The sequence below is a fragment of the Ilyonectria robusta genome (genome assembly GCF_021365365.1).
Source record: "Ilyonectria robusta strain PMI_751 chromosome Unknown BGZ61scaffold_22, whole genome shotgun sequence".
In the NCBI taxonomy this organism is placed as follows: Eukaryota; Fungi; Ascomycota; class Sordariomycetes; order Hypocreales; family Nectriaceae; genus Ilyonectria; species Ilyonectria robusta.
Genome location: NW_025764456.1, coordinates 824,553 through 839,365, shown reverse-complemented (window position 1 = coordinate 839,365; position 14,813 = coordinate 824,553). Strand labels below are relative to the sequence as shown.

General features: G+C 51.9%; 4 protein-coding genes across 4 annotated transcripts; 3 read left to right on the top strand and 1 right to left on the bottom strand.

Annotated features, from left to right (window-relative positions):
- Positions 1-1,181: 1,181 nt before the first annotated feature.
- Positions 1,182-5,984, bottom strand: BGZ61DRAFT_459326 (uncharacterized protein). Its single transcript, XM_046246890.1, has 6 exons — positions 5,595-5,984; positions 5,264-5,537; positions 4,929-5,213; positions 4,640-4,880; positions 4,452-4,593; positions 1,182-4,401 (listed from the first exon to the last, which is right to left on the bottom strand). Exons 1-6 carry the CDS (start codon positions 5,933-5,935, stop codon positions 1,500-1,502), a joined length of 4,185 nt encoding a protein of 1,394 aa, XP_046099427.1. The 5' UTR covers positions 5,936-5,984; the 3' UTR covers positions 1,182-1,499.
- A 317-nt stretch (positions 5,985-6,301) lies between these two features.
- On the top strand, positions 6,302-8,462 carry BGZ61DRAFT_459323 (heterokaryon incompatibility protein-domain-containing protein). The gene has a single exon (XM_046246889.1). It carries the CDS (start codon positions 6,497-6,499, stop codon positions 8,150-8,152), a length of 1,656 nt encoding a protein of 551 aa, XP_046099426.1. The 5' UTR covers positions 6,302-6,496; the 3' UTR covers positions 8,153-8,462.
- Positions 8,463-9,325: 863 nt separating this feature from the next.
- Positions 9,326-10,748, top strand: BGZ61DRAFT_459322 (uncharacterized protein). The gene is made up of 2 exons (XM_046246888.1): positions 9,326-9,672; positions 9,735-10,748. Exons 1-2 carry the CDS (start codon positions 9,502-9,504, stop codon positions 10,656-10,658), a joined length of 1,095 nt encoding a protein of 364 aa, XP_046099425.1. The 5' UTR covers positions 9,326-9,501; the 3' UTR covers positions 10,659-10,748.
- A 1,252-nt stretch (positions 10,749-12,000) lies between these two features.
- BGZ61DRAFT_497582 (amidohydrolase family-domain-containing protein) lies at positions 12,001-14,032 on the top strand (the record flags this gene model as incomplete). Its single annotated transcript, XM_046251179.1, has 2 exons — positions 12,001-13,476; positions 13,535-14,032. 2 exons carry the CDS (start codon positions 12,001-12,003, stop codon positions 14,030-14,032), a joined length of 1,974 nt encoding a protein of 657 aa, XP_046099424.1.
- Positions 14,033-14,813: the final 781 nt, after the last annotated feature.

Sequence of the window (14,813 nt, the reverse complement as noted above, 5' to 3'; positions counted from 1 at the left end):
CCCTTCCCGAACCGTATCTCCCTCAATCGATATGCAAACGCAACTGGAGTCCCTGTCGAAGTTGATGTACTCTCGAATCCTTTGTGCAGTAATGACTCTTCCTTCTACCAGGAGGGAAACCGATTTCAATTTCATCACGTATGGCAAATCCGTCTAACCACCTAACCGTGGAACGGCCGAGCTGAGTCTAAACCCAGGCACACTGGGACAACATTTGCCACGTTCCCGCCGCGCTGTCGAACAATGTTGCGAGCACAGTTAAGTTGATCTATCGAGGTCGAGGTTCGGGCACCGTTTTGCACCTCGAGCCCCTGCGGCAATGGTAGTCCTGATCATTGAATATGTTGTACAGAAGCCAAATTATCTCAAACCCAGGAAGTTACGAGATATGATTATTACACGGGATGGACTTCAGACATGAGCGAGGGAAAGGTCCAAAGGCTCCAGTACCTAGAACCTTGGCATCTCATTCTGATGGACTATTCATCTACGCCAAAGTCGCATGCCGCCAGATCACTAGGGACGACCAGCCAGGCCAACATTCTACCACGCCAAGGGAGCCAGTGGATTTGGTTCCCATAGACCCGAGATTCCAGGACGGTGATTAACTATATATCCAGATTATAGAGCAGGTGCTGATATCAATGACATTGAGATGCGCGGCATAACAGATAGTTTCGTCCCTGCGGAAGTCCGGTATGCATGTCAATACTGGGCGTTCGCCTTGAACGTAGCAGCCGTCTCTGACAGGACAATGGTTGGGCAACTCGACAATGAACGAGTGGATGCATTTCCGCAAACACATGTCGCTCACTGGCTTGAAGTCCTCTCATTGATTAGAAGTCTACCGAAGGGCGTGGCCTTGGTACCGAGACTGGAGAATCACGCCGAAATTAGCCAGGCTTGGGTTTCGCTTGCTCCTACATAACCCACTCATAGTAGGTGGCAATAGAAACTGCGGGGATCGTCCTCATCATAGTCCGTGCTGCTTGCCGATTCATGCGAAGCGACATGAACGTCGTAGAAACGACGCCATCGCAACTACATACCTTTGCAATTCTATTGAGCCCAGAGAACAGTTACCTAGAATACAGCCTTGTAGCGGCCGTTGTACATCCGTAAGAGCAGATAAGGCAGAGACTGTAGAGGGTGGAAAGAAATAAAGTAGACAAATCAACATGTACTACGCTTAGTGCCGCTTGATCAAACAATTCAATAAAGGATGCTACCAGTTTGGGCCAAAATACCAATGATTGAACAAAATGATGATAGTGCTTGCTAACGAAGATGAACAATCCATCCCGCTGTACCCAATCCCTCGCCCCGTCAAGTCCCATAACTTACTAATTATGTTGAACTAATAACCCAAACGCAGATGGAACTTCCTGTTGAAGGTAGTGCCCTGTATGACTCTTTCCCGGCAACATCAAAGCCTCCAAGATTCACAGTATCCCTAGGGCCAATGATCATTGGCACACCACAATAATCAACAGCCTTTGTCACATCGCACCTCGTTTGCTGATCTTCCGTGGCGGCTCGTCGCTCGATATGCTGCGGCTGGCATTCCGCCTGATAACCCCCCTCGTTGACTCAGCTGTCCCAAGTTCTGCCACTGTTGGTGCAGCTGCCACTTCCCCGGACCCATTATTCACCTGTTCCCCATCGTTTGAAAGATGTGCCTTTGTTGCCGGTCGTTCTTGCTCCAGCAACTTTTCCAGAGTCACCTGCAATGATTTTGTAATCGGTGCATCTGGCCCGTTACAATGTTGACTACGCACAATTGCGTCCTGCAGAAAAGAAGTTGCCTCATCTCGTTGACCTTGAACAGTCCAATTATCCAAAAGGCTTGACATGCAGATCATTGTGACCCAATGGAAATCACCCAGCTTGGCCCGTGTTGTTTCCCAAATTTGCATCCGTAATAGCCCGGCTTCTTCAAACCGACCTTGTTCGCGTAACGTGTCGGCGTATTTCGACATGCGCGATAGAGTGTCGGGGTGGTCATCCCCAAGCGTCGCCTTACTCTTTTCCACCACGTCAAGCTGTAGCTTTTCTATCCGGCCCTGAATTTCCTCAGCTTCATTCCCCTGGCATATAACCTTGTATTTCTTCAATATGATCGAAAGATTGAACCTTCGCACCAAAGTTGTATGGTGTTCATGCCCCAACATTTCTGGACTCAACTCAGCTGCTCGTGAGCATAAGTTTAGTGCCTCTGCAATATCCTCGCCGTCCACTAACATGCCGCCAAGAGTATCCATACTGTTCAGTGTGGCAGGATGCTTCTCCCCAAGCGTGCTTATCTGAGCTTGTAAAACTTGATCCAACAGCTTTACCGCATCATCTGAGCGGTTCTGGTGATGGTATATGACAGCAAGGCCTGCCATGTAGACGAGGAGTTGAGGGTGATCCTGTGGAAGCTCCCTGGTGCCAATTTCCACCGCTCTGATTTGAAGAGCCTCTGCGTCCTTCCAGTTTCCTAGTTCAGACAGAGTAGTTGCCAGATTATCCATGATCTCAAGGGTATCGGGATGCTCTTCACCAAGGCTTGATTCTCTTGCACGGAGTACACTTTGCTGTAAATCATGAGCCTCGAAATATCGACCTTGTTCTGAGAATGTGGCGGCGAGACCAGCCATCGAAGACAACGTATCCGGGTGTTCGTCGCCCTGGACTCTTGACCTAATTTCCAGTACACGTGTTTCCAACTTCTCTGCATCCTTAAAGTTGCCCTGATCCCGTAGTACAGATGCAAGGTTGGCCGTATCAATCAATGTCTCAGGGTGATCTTCAACCAGTTGGTTCTTTTCCAGGACTTCTATAAACAGATTCTTCGCGGCTTCGAATCGACCTTGTGACACATAGGTTGAGGCAAGATGAGATTTGAGAGTTAACAAGTTACTATCAGTCTCAGAAAGAACATTCGTGGCGATTTGGATTGCTTGGGTTTCTTGATCTTCGGCCTCAGTGAAACGACCTTGTGCCCAGAGGATCGCTGCCAGATCCGTCATAGTGGACAGAATATGGGTTATCTCCTCGCCAAGTGTCATTTGTGTCTCTAGGACGGATACGATGATTTCCTCGGCCCTGTTCCAGTTCCCAAGGTGAAAGTATGTCATCGCGAGGTTGCTTTTGCTCGCAAGCGTGTTACGAGGTGGACTCTGGATCAAGTTTTCCTCAATACTGATAGATTCAAGTAGTCGTTTTTCTGCTTCTTTCCATTGACCTTGATAGTTGAAATGACCGGCCATGCGATGTAAAAGAAGTGATCTTGCCAACAATCCGTCGTCCGAGCGTGTGCTTTGATGTTGCAGTACCGCATGCACGTGTGGAAGATACTCCATGCAAACCTCTCTAGTCTCAAAAGAGCCATGTGGAAAGAAGTGGCACATGGTGTCTAGTGCATGCTCCTCGAATTCGGCAACCTGGTTCTGGTTGGCTACCCACTTCCGAGTGACCAAGTGTACCAATCGATGCATATCCAAATTTTTGGATTGGTGTTCGGAGACGAAAGAAAATGCCATCAGAGTCCCCAAAGCCGTCGTAACGTCTGATGCATAACCACTCTTGGCATCCTCTGGGAGTGTCTGATCTTGAAAATGTATAACAAAATCGCGAGGAATAGTTCGATGGTCAAAGAAACTGAGAAATGATAAAAATCGAGCTGCCAAGGCATCTCGCTTTTTAACTAGCTCAAAGGATATTATCCATGTTGCAGTGACGGCGCGTGGTGTTTCCGAGTCCCTCCCGACAGTCTCAAAGGGTTTGCTCAAGAGGTTGACCATCTCAGAGTCGCAATCGTCTAGAAGCTTGACATAGTCCTTGATTGAGATGCTGTTCCCTGTGATATAGAACGCTGCCTGTGCAATAGCCAGCGGCAGGTGCTCTAGTCGTGAAGCCAGTAGCAGTGCCTCATCCCGGGAAATTTGAGTACCCCCGATAATTGTACAAATAAGTCGATGCGCCTCCTCATCAGACATATTCTGTACCTCGATAATAGGGTTTGCCAATGTCAGTGCCTGCGCTGCTTTCTTGTTCTGAGAGGTAATCAAAATCGACCCCTGCGCACAATCGGGGATGAAGCGTGCCAAGGTTTGTTCTACTTCGTCTGCTTCACCGGAAGCATTGAGCTCCGCTTGCTGCCAAGTAAAGAGTTCCGCGTCATCCGCACTGTCAATCACCATCACCCACCGGCCGGTGAGTTTTGTCTGCAGCCAGTTTTTAACGAGCAGCAATATATCAGTTTCGGGGTCATCGTGCCCAGGGATTTCAAGGCTCTTGGCGATCAAGGCATAGGATTGATGGAACCGCCCTGCACTGCTAGCATGGACCCAGAATATCGGTACATCTGGATGGATATCACGTAGCCAGTAAACAAGAGCGAGAGCGATTTGAGTTTTGCTACATCATGTCAGCCTGCACTTTGTTCCTAGAATACTAGAGTGAAATACCCAACACCGCCAAGGCCATAGAGAGCTGCTCGCAGGGGCTGCTTGGTTCCACTTTGTTCAGAGAAGCCAAGCTGAATCCTGAGGGCCTCTAGAATCGTGCTTCTCTCCACGTACCGGCTATTCTGGCTGTATGGGACGAGGACTGCTCTCAGTTAGTACAGTCCAGGATGCGGAGGTTGGTGGTATACACTGAGTAGAAGATGGAACCCGTCGTTGTGCTTCCAGGGAACGTTGAACAAGGCCTTTGAGTTCCCTGCAGACATTCGTATAGTCCCTATCGAGAGCACTGAACTTGACGAGGTCAGAGTGCGTGCGATGGAGGGGCCAGTGATGATCCACGCCATTCGTCGATGGGCGGCCATGCGTCGCTGAGTGCTTCGGTACAAGAATCGCATCCGGTCCGACCATAGCCCATTTCCCTTCTCCGTTCTACACATTTTAGCATGCAAGCATTCAAAACAGTTAGGATTTGAATACCATCTGTGCAGTGGGCCCCGATTTCGTCTCATAGAAGGAAAATATTTCGACTTCGGTGTTTTTACCCAAAACCTTGTAAAATTGCTCAGCCATACCTTCGAGGATCTGAGACCTGCCATATGCAAGGGATTGGATCAGGCGACGACTTGGGCCATTTCCAGCCATGGCAAGGAGCGAGCGAACATCCATGCCCTGGTGGGGAACCCCAAAAAAGGCAAAACCACGCATGGCCCGAAAGAGAGCCTTATCTGCCTCGTTCTCTGAGCCAGCTAAGGAATTTATGGCCTATATGAAGTCAGGTCACCAGAAAATATTAGGCTTATAGATGAACGCACTTGCTTAACGACGAGTCCTCCCAGGCTGTGGCCGATTATGATGGTTGGCCTTCGGGTTCCAGCCAGTGGAAGGATGGTTTTGCGAAAACAAAATGCGAGGTCCGCTATAGTCTCGATGCTGGTGCTATTCGCAACATCCAACCGATAACCATAAACCATGATGCGAGCAATTTCAAGTCTTTTAGGGAGAGAGTCTCGTAGCCACATATATGCTTTCCCTTTCGCCTTAAAGGACCCAAAAGCGTGCCCACCAAGACCTGATATGGCAATCACACTGTGGTTGGTCAGAAACGTTGTTCCTGTGACTTCTCTCAGTCTATTGGGGACGTACTCGACTTTGTGGCTCTCGGGCTCCGGGACGTGGAGGGTTGTGATGCCTTCAAAATGATAATCAAGTACCATGGCCGAGTCGTCGGTAAAGTGACCTCCACCAGGTCTCGTCAAAGAAATACAACCGTCTGCATCTTCTTGGTGCTCGTCAGAAAGATTCTGGAAAAGGATAGTCCCTGTCTGAAATTCGCCATCAAGCTCACAGGCGAGAGACACGATAATTGGCTGACTAGAAGAATCCCAATCGTTGAAAAAGGATTGTAGACAGGATTTTGTCCAATCCAGCGGAACGCCGCGAATGCGCCATGTCCAATCGCTTCTGAGTCTCTTACTTGGACACATTGTTGCATATACTGGACCATTACGATCAGGAGTTGTCGAAATATGTACAAGGAAGACTTCGAATATGCCCAACATAATCCGAGGCTGTGTTCAAATAAGAGATTGGGCGGTGGAGGATGGCAGGAACGGTAATGGTCAGACCAAGAGGCGCTGCGCCGCATACATATTCAAGCAGCGTCCCATTCACGCCCAAAATGTAAAGCGACGCAACCAACGACATAACGATACAGCCAATCTCCGATGCTGCACAATCGCCGCTTTAGCAAACCCCCACACAGATTAGGCAGCAATCACGGGCGCAGTCGGCACGGGCCATCATGAAGACTCGGTCAATGGAGGCAATCCTGAGGAAGCCAAATGCACCTTCTACCCGTGGTCTGAGGAGATCCGAAGTGGCGTTTAGAAATAACGTGACCGTGACCTTAGCGTCACTATCTCAGAAGGGCAGATTGCGGGGTCAAAACTTGGAGGTTCAACCTCAACCTCCTCTAATTATGTCTTTGCTACCCCTGTACTATCGCAATATAGCACGTCTCAATTACCCTTTCCTCTTTGATCAAGATGCGGCTCCTAAACTCGACAAGTTTCGAGCTCGCTGAGTTCGTGGGCGATGACATCCCAACGTACGCCATCCTCTCGCACACTTGGGACATTGAAGAAGTTACCCTCGGCGATATGAGGCGGCGAGACTTCGATCACCTAAAAGGATTTGCCAAAATCAAGGGCTGTTGCGAGCAAGCGGCACAAGATGACTTGCAGTGGGTGTGGATCGACACGTGTTGCATCGACAGACTATCAAGCGCGGAGCTGTCCGAGGCTATCAATTCCATGTATCGGTGGTATCAAAACGCCGAGGTCTGCTATGTTTATCTATATGATGTCCCTCCACCAGACCCGTTCTTGGACAAGCACCTCTTCCAGAACGCTCGGTGGTTTACCAGAGGGTGGTGTCTGCAGGAGCTCATTGCTCCACGAGAGGTAGAATTCTACGCGGAAAACTGGACGGAGTTGGGAACAAAGTGGAGTTTATGGCAGGCCATATCCGAAACAACTTCCATCCCGGTCGCTATTCTTCTTCAAGACAAGCGACCTGCGGATTTTCCCATCGCCCAACGCATGTCATGGGCATCGAAGCGGAACACGACGAGGGAGGAAGACATGGCGTATTGTCTGCTGGGCATCTTCGATATCCACATGCCTCTTCTCTATGGAGAAGGTCGGAGGGCATTCATTCGACTCCAGGAAGAAATCATGAGGCGAGGAGTGGATTACAGCATCTTCCTTTGGCGATCAAACGCGTTTCATGATACCACAGGACTTCTTTGCGATTCCCCTCACTACTTTCCAACAGACGGAGTACCCATAAGATCCGGGGGTTTCTGCAAATATTCCGGTATCGTGGCATCCAAGATTCCCATTCAAAACGGGCCTGAACATACCAAGCCACCTGAGGTTACCCCACGCGGTCTTCAAATGACCCTTCCCACCAAGGCGTCTGCGGGTGGTTCCCAGCTGGCTTGGATTTACCTAACGCACAACGACGGCCTTGTTTGCATAATTTTAAGCCTACAGCAAAGCGACTATAAATACCACAGAGTCAGGGTGGGCTGTGTTGAGATAGTCGGCAAGGGAGACTTGGAGAGCTTCCAAACCGAATACATGTGTATGGCCATCTTTACGGAACTTTCTCTCCCGAAGATCCCAATGCAAACGCTGGATTTCAAGCTTTGGATGAAGTCAACGGCAGATGAGAAGCTGTCCATCATCGACATCTATCCCGAGTGCCACTTGGACCATCGAGAGGACGGCTCATATGGTATGCAACTTAACCTAGTTGCTTGCCCCGAGTTATTCATCATGGTATTCGGCGTGGAACAAAACTCAGCAACCCATCGATTTGTTGCAGCACTCAATATGTTCCATGGTCATTGGGCTTGCAAGATCCGCAAATTTGAACCCGATGTACCGCTTGAAACAGTAGCAGAGGAAGTGTGGAAATTGGGGCCCGAGGAAGAGGAGGGCGACAGAGCTATTTCACGCCTGCCGAGCGGTACCTATGTTACGGTTGCTTCGAAAAGGAGATCGCAAAGCTGCCGATCTCATATGTATGTTTCCTTGATACCTGCAAACTATGCTGCGGACCTTCATTTGCTGCGGACTTTTATCCCCAAGCAGGTCAAATGGGCGCGTGGGCAATCAAAAGACGCAGAGTCATAAGCGCGATATCATACCTATACCCGTATTTATAGCTTTCTACCCTTGATGAATAGTCAATTTGAGCCAAGAGATCTGCTTATACCATCTTCAGTCAGTATCGTCTACCAAACTCGGGTTCATTGAGGCTCAAGAGTAGGACCTGCAGACCGTGACAGTGGGACATACTCTTCTATCCTGCCATCATACAATCCAATCAGGACACAATCACCACGAATAGACTGTTTGGTATGGACTGAGGAATATTCGCTTGTTGCACGAGGGCCCTTATTAATAGACAGTAATGCCGGCGAAGGGAGGAACTACAAAACGGTGAAGAATACATAAACGTGACATTGAAGCAATCTACTTAATAGATACCATCTCAGCGCCCATGTCTCTCAGACGATTACAGGCTCATCGCCAGTGAATTTTCTTCCATTACCCAGCCCAAATCATCCACCAAGAGAGTGCGCAGTGGGCATCAACACCTGGCGATGCTACGTCAATGGGAGCTTTCCCAATTCAGAAATGTGACAGGGCTGGCCACGCGACGGAGATTGCTCCTATTTTCGGCACGTTACCGAAGGGAGGGATCACGGACCTGCAGATTGAAGTGAGTAAGACGATGCAGAAAGCTTGGGTGGGATTTGCAAAAGAACCACACCACACTCAGGGTCGGGATGGAACCTCGTTCCGCAGCTAGCGATTTCTGGTGGTGGTGCCAGGACCGGGGTGGACGACACTGTGTTTGAGGCGTTCGAGGTTATTAACGCCACAGATCTATGGTGTGACCTGTACCAGGGCTTTACGATGAGGTAACCTTATTGATCAGATGGTGGAAATACTCAGATTGCAGCGTGCAGGTATTGGACAGGTTACTCTTGCGGCCTCGAGCATTGAGTCAATACCCTAAATGTTGAAGAATTGTGAGCAATAGCTGCTACTCAAGAAATCGTCGATCGATATACCAAATGAAGTTATACCACACCATTATCAGGTATCGGAAATACGAGTCTACTTCCTCAGGCCCAGGATGAAACCATTGCAATTGAAGTCAATCAGCATCTCACAGTAAAACATGATTTGAGCGTCATTCTTTACAACTCATAATGCGGATCAAAAGCAGATCGTAATATCTGTACCAGACCACGAGAAGCACAAGGGCGTGAAGCAATCACTAGGGAGCCGGACAGCCAACGAGCCAGAGTACAAGAGTTTGACCCAAAACAGAAGGCGGTGAATTGCAGTTTTTAGTCCTGGGCCAATCACACCCTACAATTCCCACTCCTTGGCGGACATTTGGGCCACATAACTTCGCAGCCAGTTCATGCAACCCAATCGAGCCGTCACAGCTACACGCCTGCTTCATCATGGGCAACGTTGACGTCATTGCGTACAATGTTGCTGCTTTCGTCAGCACCCTGTTTCTTCTAGAATTCGGGGCTGACAAGTTCGTTGATCATACGGCCATTGTCGCAAAGCGGACAGGAATTCCCGCTACTGTAATTGCGCTTCTGACGGCTGGTGCGGAGTGGGAAGAGGTGAGTGAAACGATGCGAGTGATCCCTCTTCATATTCAGCTGATGACTGGTATTTTCCACAGCTTGTCGTGGTCGTCGCATCTCTTATCCAGGGCCGCTCATCCTTGGCAATGGGAAACATCGTCGGATCTGCCATCTCCAACCTCCTGGGAGCCTTCTCACTCGGCCTCGTATTCCACAGGGGAGAAGCAGTCCAGTTCGACAACAGCTCGCGGGTATACTCGATAATTCTGCTGCTCCTGACCACGTGTGTCACGCCCCTGGCGTACTTGAAAGGTAAAGGTTTGTGGACAATCTTTGGGGCCGTGTTGATTGTCGTCTTTGCCATTTACCTGGTTTCGATTGGCTGGGCTATCAGCAAGGGCAATCTCACCGCCCCCGAAGACTCCGACTCGGATAGCGGCGATGATGAGAGAAGTGACGGGGAATCTGCAAGGTCATCCCTGAGTGACGAACCTCTCCTAGAGGAGCGGCGTCAGAATGGAGGCTTGCGGTACGATTCGATGCCTTCCCAAAGGAACCGGACATCGTTGACCTACCACGTCTTCCAACTCACTCTCGGCTTCCTGGCAATCTGCATCGCCGGTTACGTATTGTCCCATGCCGCGACAAACATAATCGACGCCATCGGTGCCTCAGACGTTGTCTTTGGCATCATCTTCCTGGCCATCGCCACCACGCTGCCTGAAAAGTTCGTCGCCGTCATTAGCAGCCACCGCGGGCATTCGGGCATCATGGTGGCCAATACTGTCGGAAGCAACATCTTTCTTTTGTCGCTGTGCCTGGGGGTAATCATGGTTGATACATCGGGCGAGTTCAACAGCGAGGGTGTTAATATTTATGAGCTTGGTGTTCTGTGGGCGTCGACGCTCTGTTTTACGTTGACGGTGTGGGTTGGTGCCAGATTCACTCGGTACGTCGGTGGCGTAATGCTGCTGGGTTATATCGCCTTTATCGTGTTAGAATTTACCGTCATTCACAAGTAAGCTCATGATGGTTTCTAGAATCTTGCATGGGTAGTGGGCGGGTGCCAGTGCTTTTATGTGTCGCTTTAATAGACTCACCCTACAACGCAGCATCGCGACTTAGCAGAGAGGCGTCTTTAGTGTAGAAGATGGAATGCAAGATGCAGTGATACGCTAATGTAGTCTCACTCTCGGGTTCTGCAAGCCTTCTACATGGTTTCGACATATGTTTAGATGAACAAGTAGGCTCTCCGTACACGCTGAGCTACCCTCTAGTCCTCAGACAAAGCGCGACGCGACTTGATCCCTCTCATCACAATCAAATGGCAGCAGCCGGATAGCCAGGTGAAGTACTGAACCCATCGATTCGTGGAACGCCCACGCGTGCTATTGAAACTGGCCACCAAATCGACAGTGGCACGGCGACGAGTCTGTCGATTCGACTACCAGCAGCTGCAATTTCACGCCAAGCTCTCAGTATCCGCTAGCATTGCAGTAGCGGCGCATACGGCGGCATTAGTAGCCTCATTCGGATGATGGAAGCGACGCTATCTCCACCTGCGCTACCACCAGAGAGGCCGCGGATGCCGCCAGCCGAGTTGAATGGAGCATAACCGTATCGGCTCATCCGGGGTATCGCCTGCTTAACCCTGTATCGTAGGTTAATTCCATGCTTACTGAGAGTCTGGAGTGATCTCCCCGCTTCGTAACCGGGCGTCCTGCATGCAGCCTCTTTGTGATATTGATCCTGTCTGGTTGATCCATCCAGTCACCGTAGACACCCTCGCACAGCTTCAATGCGTCTCCCGATCTCAAGTTCTCGATGGTTCGTCCCGAAGAACAAGATGCAAGCTATCGTCTATCGATGGCGGCCTACATAGCCCACTTCACAGCACCCTGATCAACGGTCCATTTATTATACTACTGCAGGGGACCCATCTTCAGATATCCGGGCCGCCCCTCCCGGAGCGTAGTCGACAGCATGCTCTCAATAAGGCAAACGTCCCGCAACTATAACTCCCGCTCGACTATCAGTTACACGCGGAATTAACATTCTCGCCAACGTGCTTATACCAATAGCCGCAGACTAGACCAGATACTTACAAAGTCAGGCAACATGTCGTCGACCTACCTAAACAGGCACTTGACAGGCACTCGACCGGGCTCCTGGACTACGGGGAGCTCTTCCTGCTCCGGCCGCGCCGGCCCAACACCCCAGTGGAGATGGCCCTGGCCGCTCTCATGCAATATTAATACTTGACCAACAGCTCTTCTCAGTGTGGTTGACTCGCTCTCTCCCCTTCCAAGCGACAAGCCAATCCTCTCGAGTTCACATCTCGTGAACCCGGTACGCTCGTTCACCATGGTCTACGCATCTTTCCTCCTCGGCGTCGGTGCCCTCACGGCCGCCCTGTTCCCCGTCGTCGCCGCCGTCAAGCCCGCCGACGTGGTGTTCCACAATGGCAGCATCTACACCATGGACTGCGACGACTCCAAGGTCGCTGGCATGGCGATCAAGGACGGCGTCATTGCCTATACCGGATCGTCGAAGCGCGCCAAGGCGTACATTGGCAAGAAGACCAAGGTCATCAACCTCCACGGCCGCATGGTGATGCCTGGGTTGGTGGATTCGCACATGCACGTCATGTCTGGCGGCCTGTTCCTCCTCAAGTGCGATCTCAACTACCAGTCGCTGCCCATCGCCGACGTCCTGGCGCACATTACCGGCTGCATCGAGGGCGAGACTGGCAAGACCGACGCCGACTGGGTCGAGGTTGTCAACATGGACTATCCCGGCCTCGTCGAGCGAAGCGGTTCCGTCGGCAAGCTGCAGCTCGACACGCTCAACACCAAGCGCCCCATCATCATCCGCTCCAGCGACTACCATACCGTCATCGCCAACTCGCGCGCCCTGGAGCTGTCCGACATCACCGCCGCGACCCCCGACCCGGCCGACGGCAAGATCGTGCGCCTGCCCGGCAGCCAGGAGCCCTCTGGCGTTCTGCAGGACGGCGGCTTCAACCTGCTTTCCGGTCCTCCCAGTCCCTCTGACGAGGAGAACTTGGAGGCCGGCCGCGCTGCGCTCAAGCTCCTGCGCGAAGCTGGCATCACCACGTTCCAGGAGGCGGCCGCAGGGGATGTCCACCACACCGTCTTCAGCGCCATCAAGAAGGAGGACGGACTGAGCTCGCGCGCCTACTTCGATTACCGCATTGAGGCTCCCAGCTCCGTTGCTGGCGTCCAGGCCCTCGTCACCGAAGTCGTCGCCTTGCTCGCCACGATGCATGACACGAAGAAGCCCTCGCCCAAGCCAACGCTGAAGTGGCAGGCCGTCAAGGCCTTCATCGACGGCGTCATCACGTATCCCTCCAACACGGCGGCGCTCATCGACCCGTACTGGGAGCCCGTCAACGCCTCGGACCCCGACGGCCTCTGGGCGCCCGATCCCGACTCCCTGAACGACCCGTACTGGAAGCCCGCGGTCCTGACCAAGACGCTGGAGCTCCTGTTCCTCGCCGGCGTCGATGCGCAGCTGCACGTCGACGGCGATCTCGCAGTCCGCGTCGCGCTCGATGCGGCCGCGTCGTTCCGCAAGAAGCACCCCAAGCACAAGTTCAAGCTCGGTCTTGCGCACGACGAGCTCACGGCCGAGAGTGACTGGGGACGCTTCGCCAAGCTGGAAGTCGACCCCATCGTCAGCTACCAGTGGTCGCAGCTCAGCTCCTTCTACATCCCCAGCACCTTCAAGTCTCTTGCCGACTACCGTCTCGACAACCTCCAATCCTGGGCGCAGTTTGAGAAGGCTGGCCGCCCTCTTGTCTATGGCAGCGATTGGCCGGTGAGTTCCCAATGTTATAGTCCCGTGCCAATGTTCGTTCTAATGTTGTCATGTCTAGATTGACCCTCTCGACGAGTTCCTTGCCCTCAAGGTCGCCGTCACTCGCTCCGGAGACCCGACAAACCCCAACTCTCCGGCGTCTCAGGGCCCTCCCTTCGACGCCGTCTTCCCTACGGGCAGCGGCATCTCTCGCAAGTCGGCTCTCAAGTCTATAACCATCAACGGCGCTCGCTTCCTCCGCGCCGACAAGCAGATCGGCTCTCTCGAGGTCGGAAAGCTCGCCGACGTCATTATTCTGGACAAGAACTTCTTCAAGGTCCCCAAGGAAGAGCTCGCCCGCCAGACCGTTCTGCTCACCATGGTCGGTGGCGAGGTTGTCTACGTCGCCGACGGACATGATTTCGGCGTCACGCCCAAGTTTCCCAATGACGATGCTGCCAGCAAGAGGCTCGCCCGCCGGACCATTGGCGGGTTCGCCGGCAAGTCGCTCTCTGAGGAGGCCAAGTTCAACGCTGCCAAGCTGAGGAAGCGTGGAACCTGTGTGCATAAGCATTGATAGACCCTGTGGTACGGAGTACTTAGACATTAGACAGCCCATCCTCCAGAAGTCAAGTCTCCAAGCAGTCTGTTGACATTTGGATAAATCTCCAATGGAATAACTCCGGGCATTACATCGCCACTTGATCCATGTAAACTCTACGCTTCCTTCTCCCCACATGAACGATCCTTAGGTCCTTTACGGATGTTACCGAATGGGGTGCGAGTGACACTATTCCCCTCTCAGCTGTTCTCGGGTTCGGGAAGACCGCGGGACACTTTTCCGTTGATTTTTACAGCCCCTTGTTGTGCGACTTGTGTGACTTCCATCGTACGCTTGCTTGGATCGCGGAATCAGTCTGCAGGGATCAAACGGCGTGGCGTGGTTAGCCCAAACAATAGACTTTACCAAGCCAACATCCTGGCATCTCTTACTCCATACGCGTAGAAGGGAATCTGCCCGCTAATTAGTTTCTGCGGGCGTAGGATGTCAGAGTGACATTAGGACCATCACGTTCAGGGCTGGAACATGAATAGTCCACGCCACTCCTCGCCACTCCTTACCACTCTGAGCCAGCTCCGCATAGAGGCGTTCATCTCCACACGACCGAGTATGACCGAGTCTGTCCATGATTTGCCTTTGTCCAGCCTCGCAAACTCCGTGGGAATTCACAGAGTTCGTACAGTCCTGCAACCAGCTGACAGCCACCGGATCCATCCGAGAGGACAACCAACACACTCTTATATCCTGGCTCCGTCCCGGGCCTCTGGGAGATCTGGGCCCTTCCCGCACGCCTCGG

What these genes read in the sequence shown, in the direction of transcription:
- BGZ61DRAFT_459322 (XM_046246888.1), top strand. Translation starts at nt 9,502, where the DNA reads ATGGGCAACGTTGACGTCATTGCGTACAATGTTGCTGCTTTCGTCAGC. An exon ending in CTGGTGCGGAGTGGGAAGAG is followed by an intron (nt 9,673 to 9,734) that starts GTGAGTGAAACG and finishes TATTTTCCACAG; the next exon opens with CTTGTCGTGGTCGTCGCATC.
- BGZ61DRAFT_459326 (XM_046246890.1), bottom strand. Translation starts at nt 5,935, where the DNA reads ATGTGTCCAAGTAAGAGACTCAGAAGCGATTGGACATGGCGCATTCGC. An exon ending in GAGGACTCGTCGTTAAGCAA is followed by an intron (nt 5,214 to 5,263) that starts GTGCGTTCATCT and finishes GACTTCATATAG; the next exon opens with GCCATAAATTCCTTAGCTGG. An exon ending in TATGGCCTTGGCGGTGTTGG is followed by an intron (nt 4,402 to 4,451) that starts GTATTTCACTCT and finishes GACATGATGTAG; the next exon opens with CAAAACTCAAATCGCTCTCG.
- BGZ61DRAFT_459323 (XM_046246889.1), top strand. Translation starts at nt 6,497, where the DNA reads ATGCGGCTCCTAAACTCGACAAGTTTCGAGCTCGCTGAGTTCGTGGGC.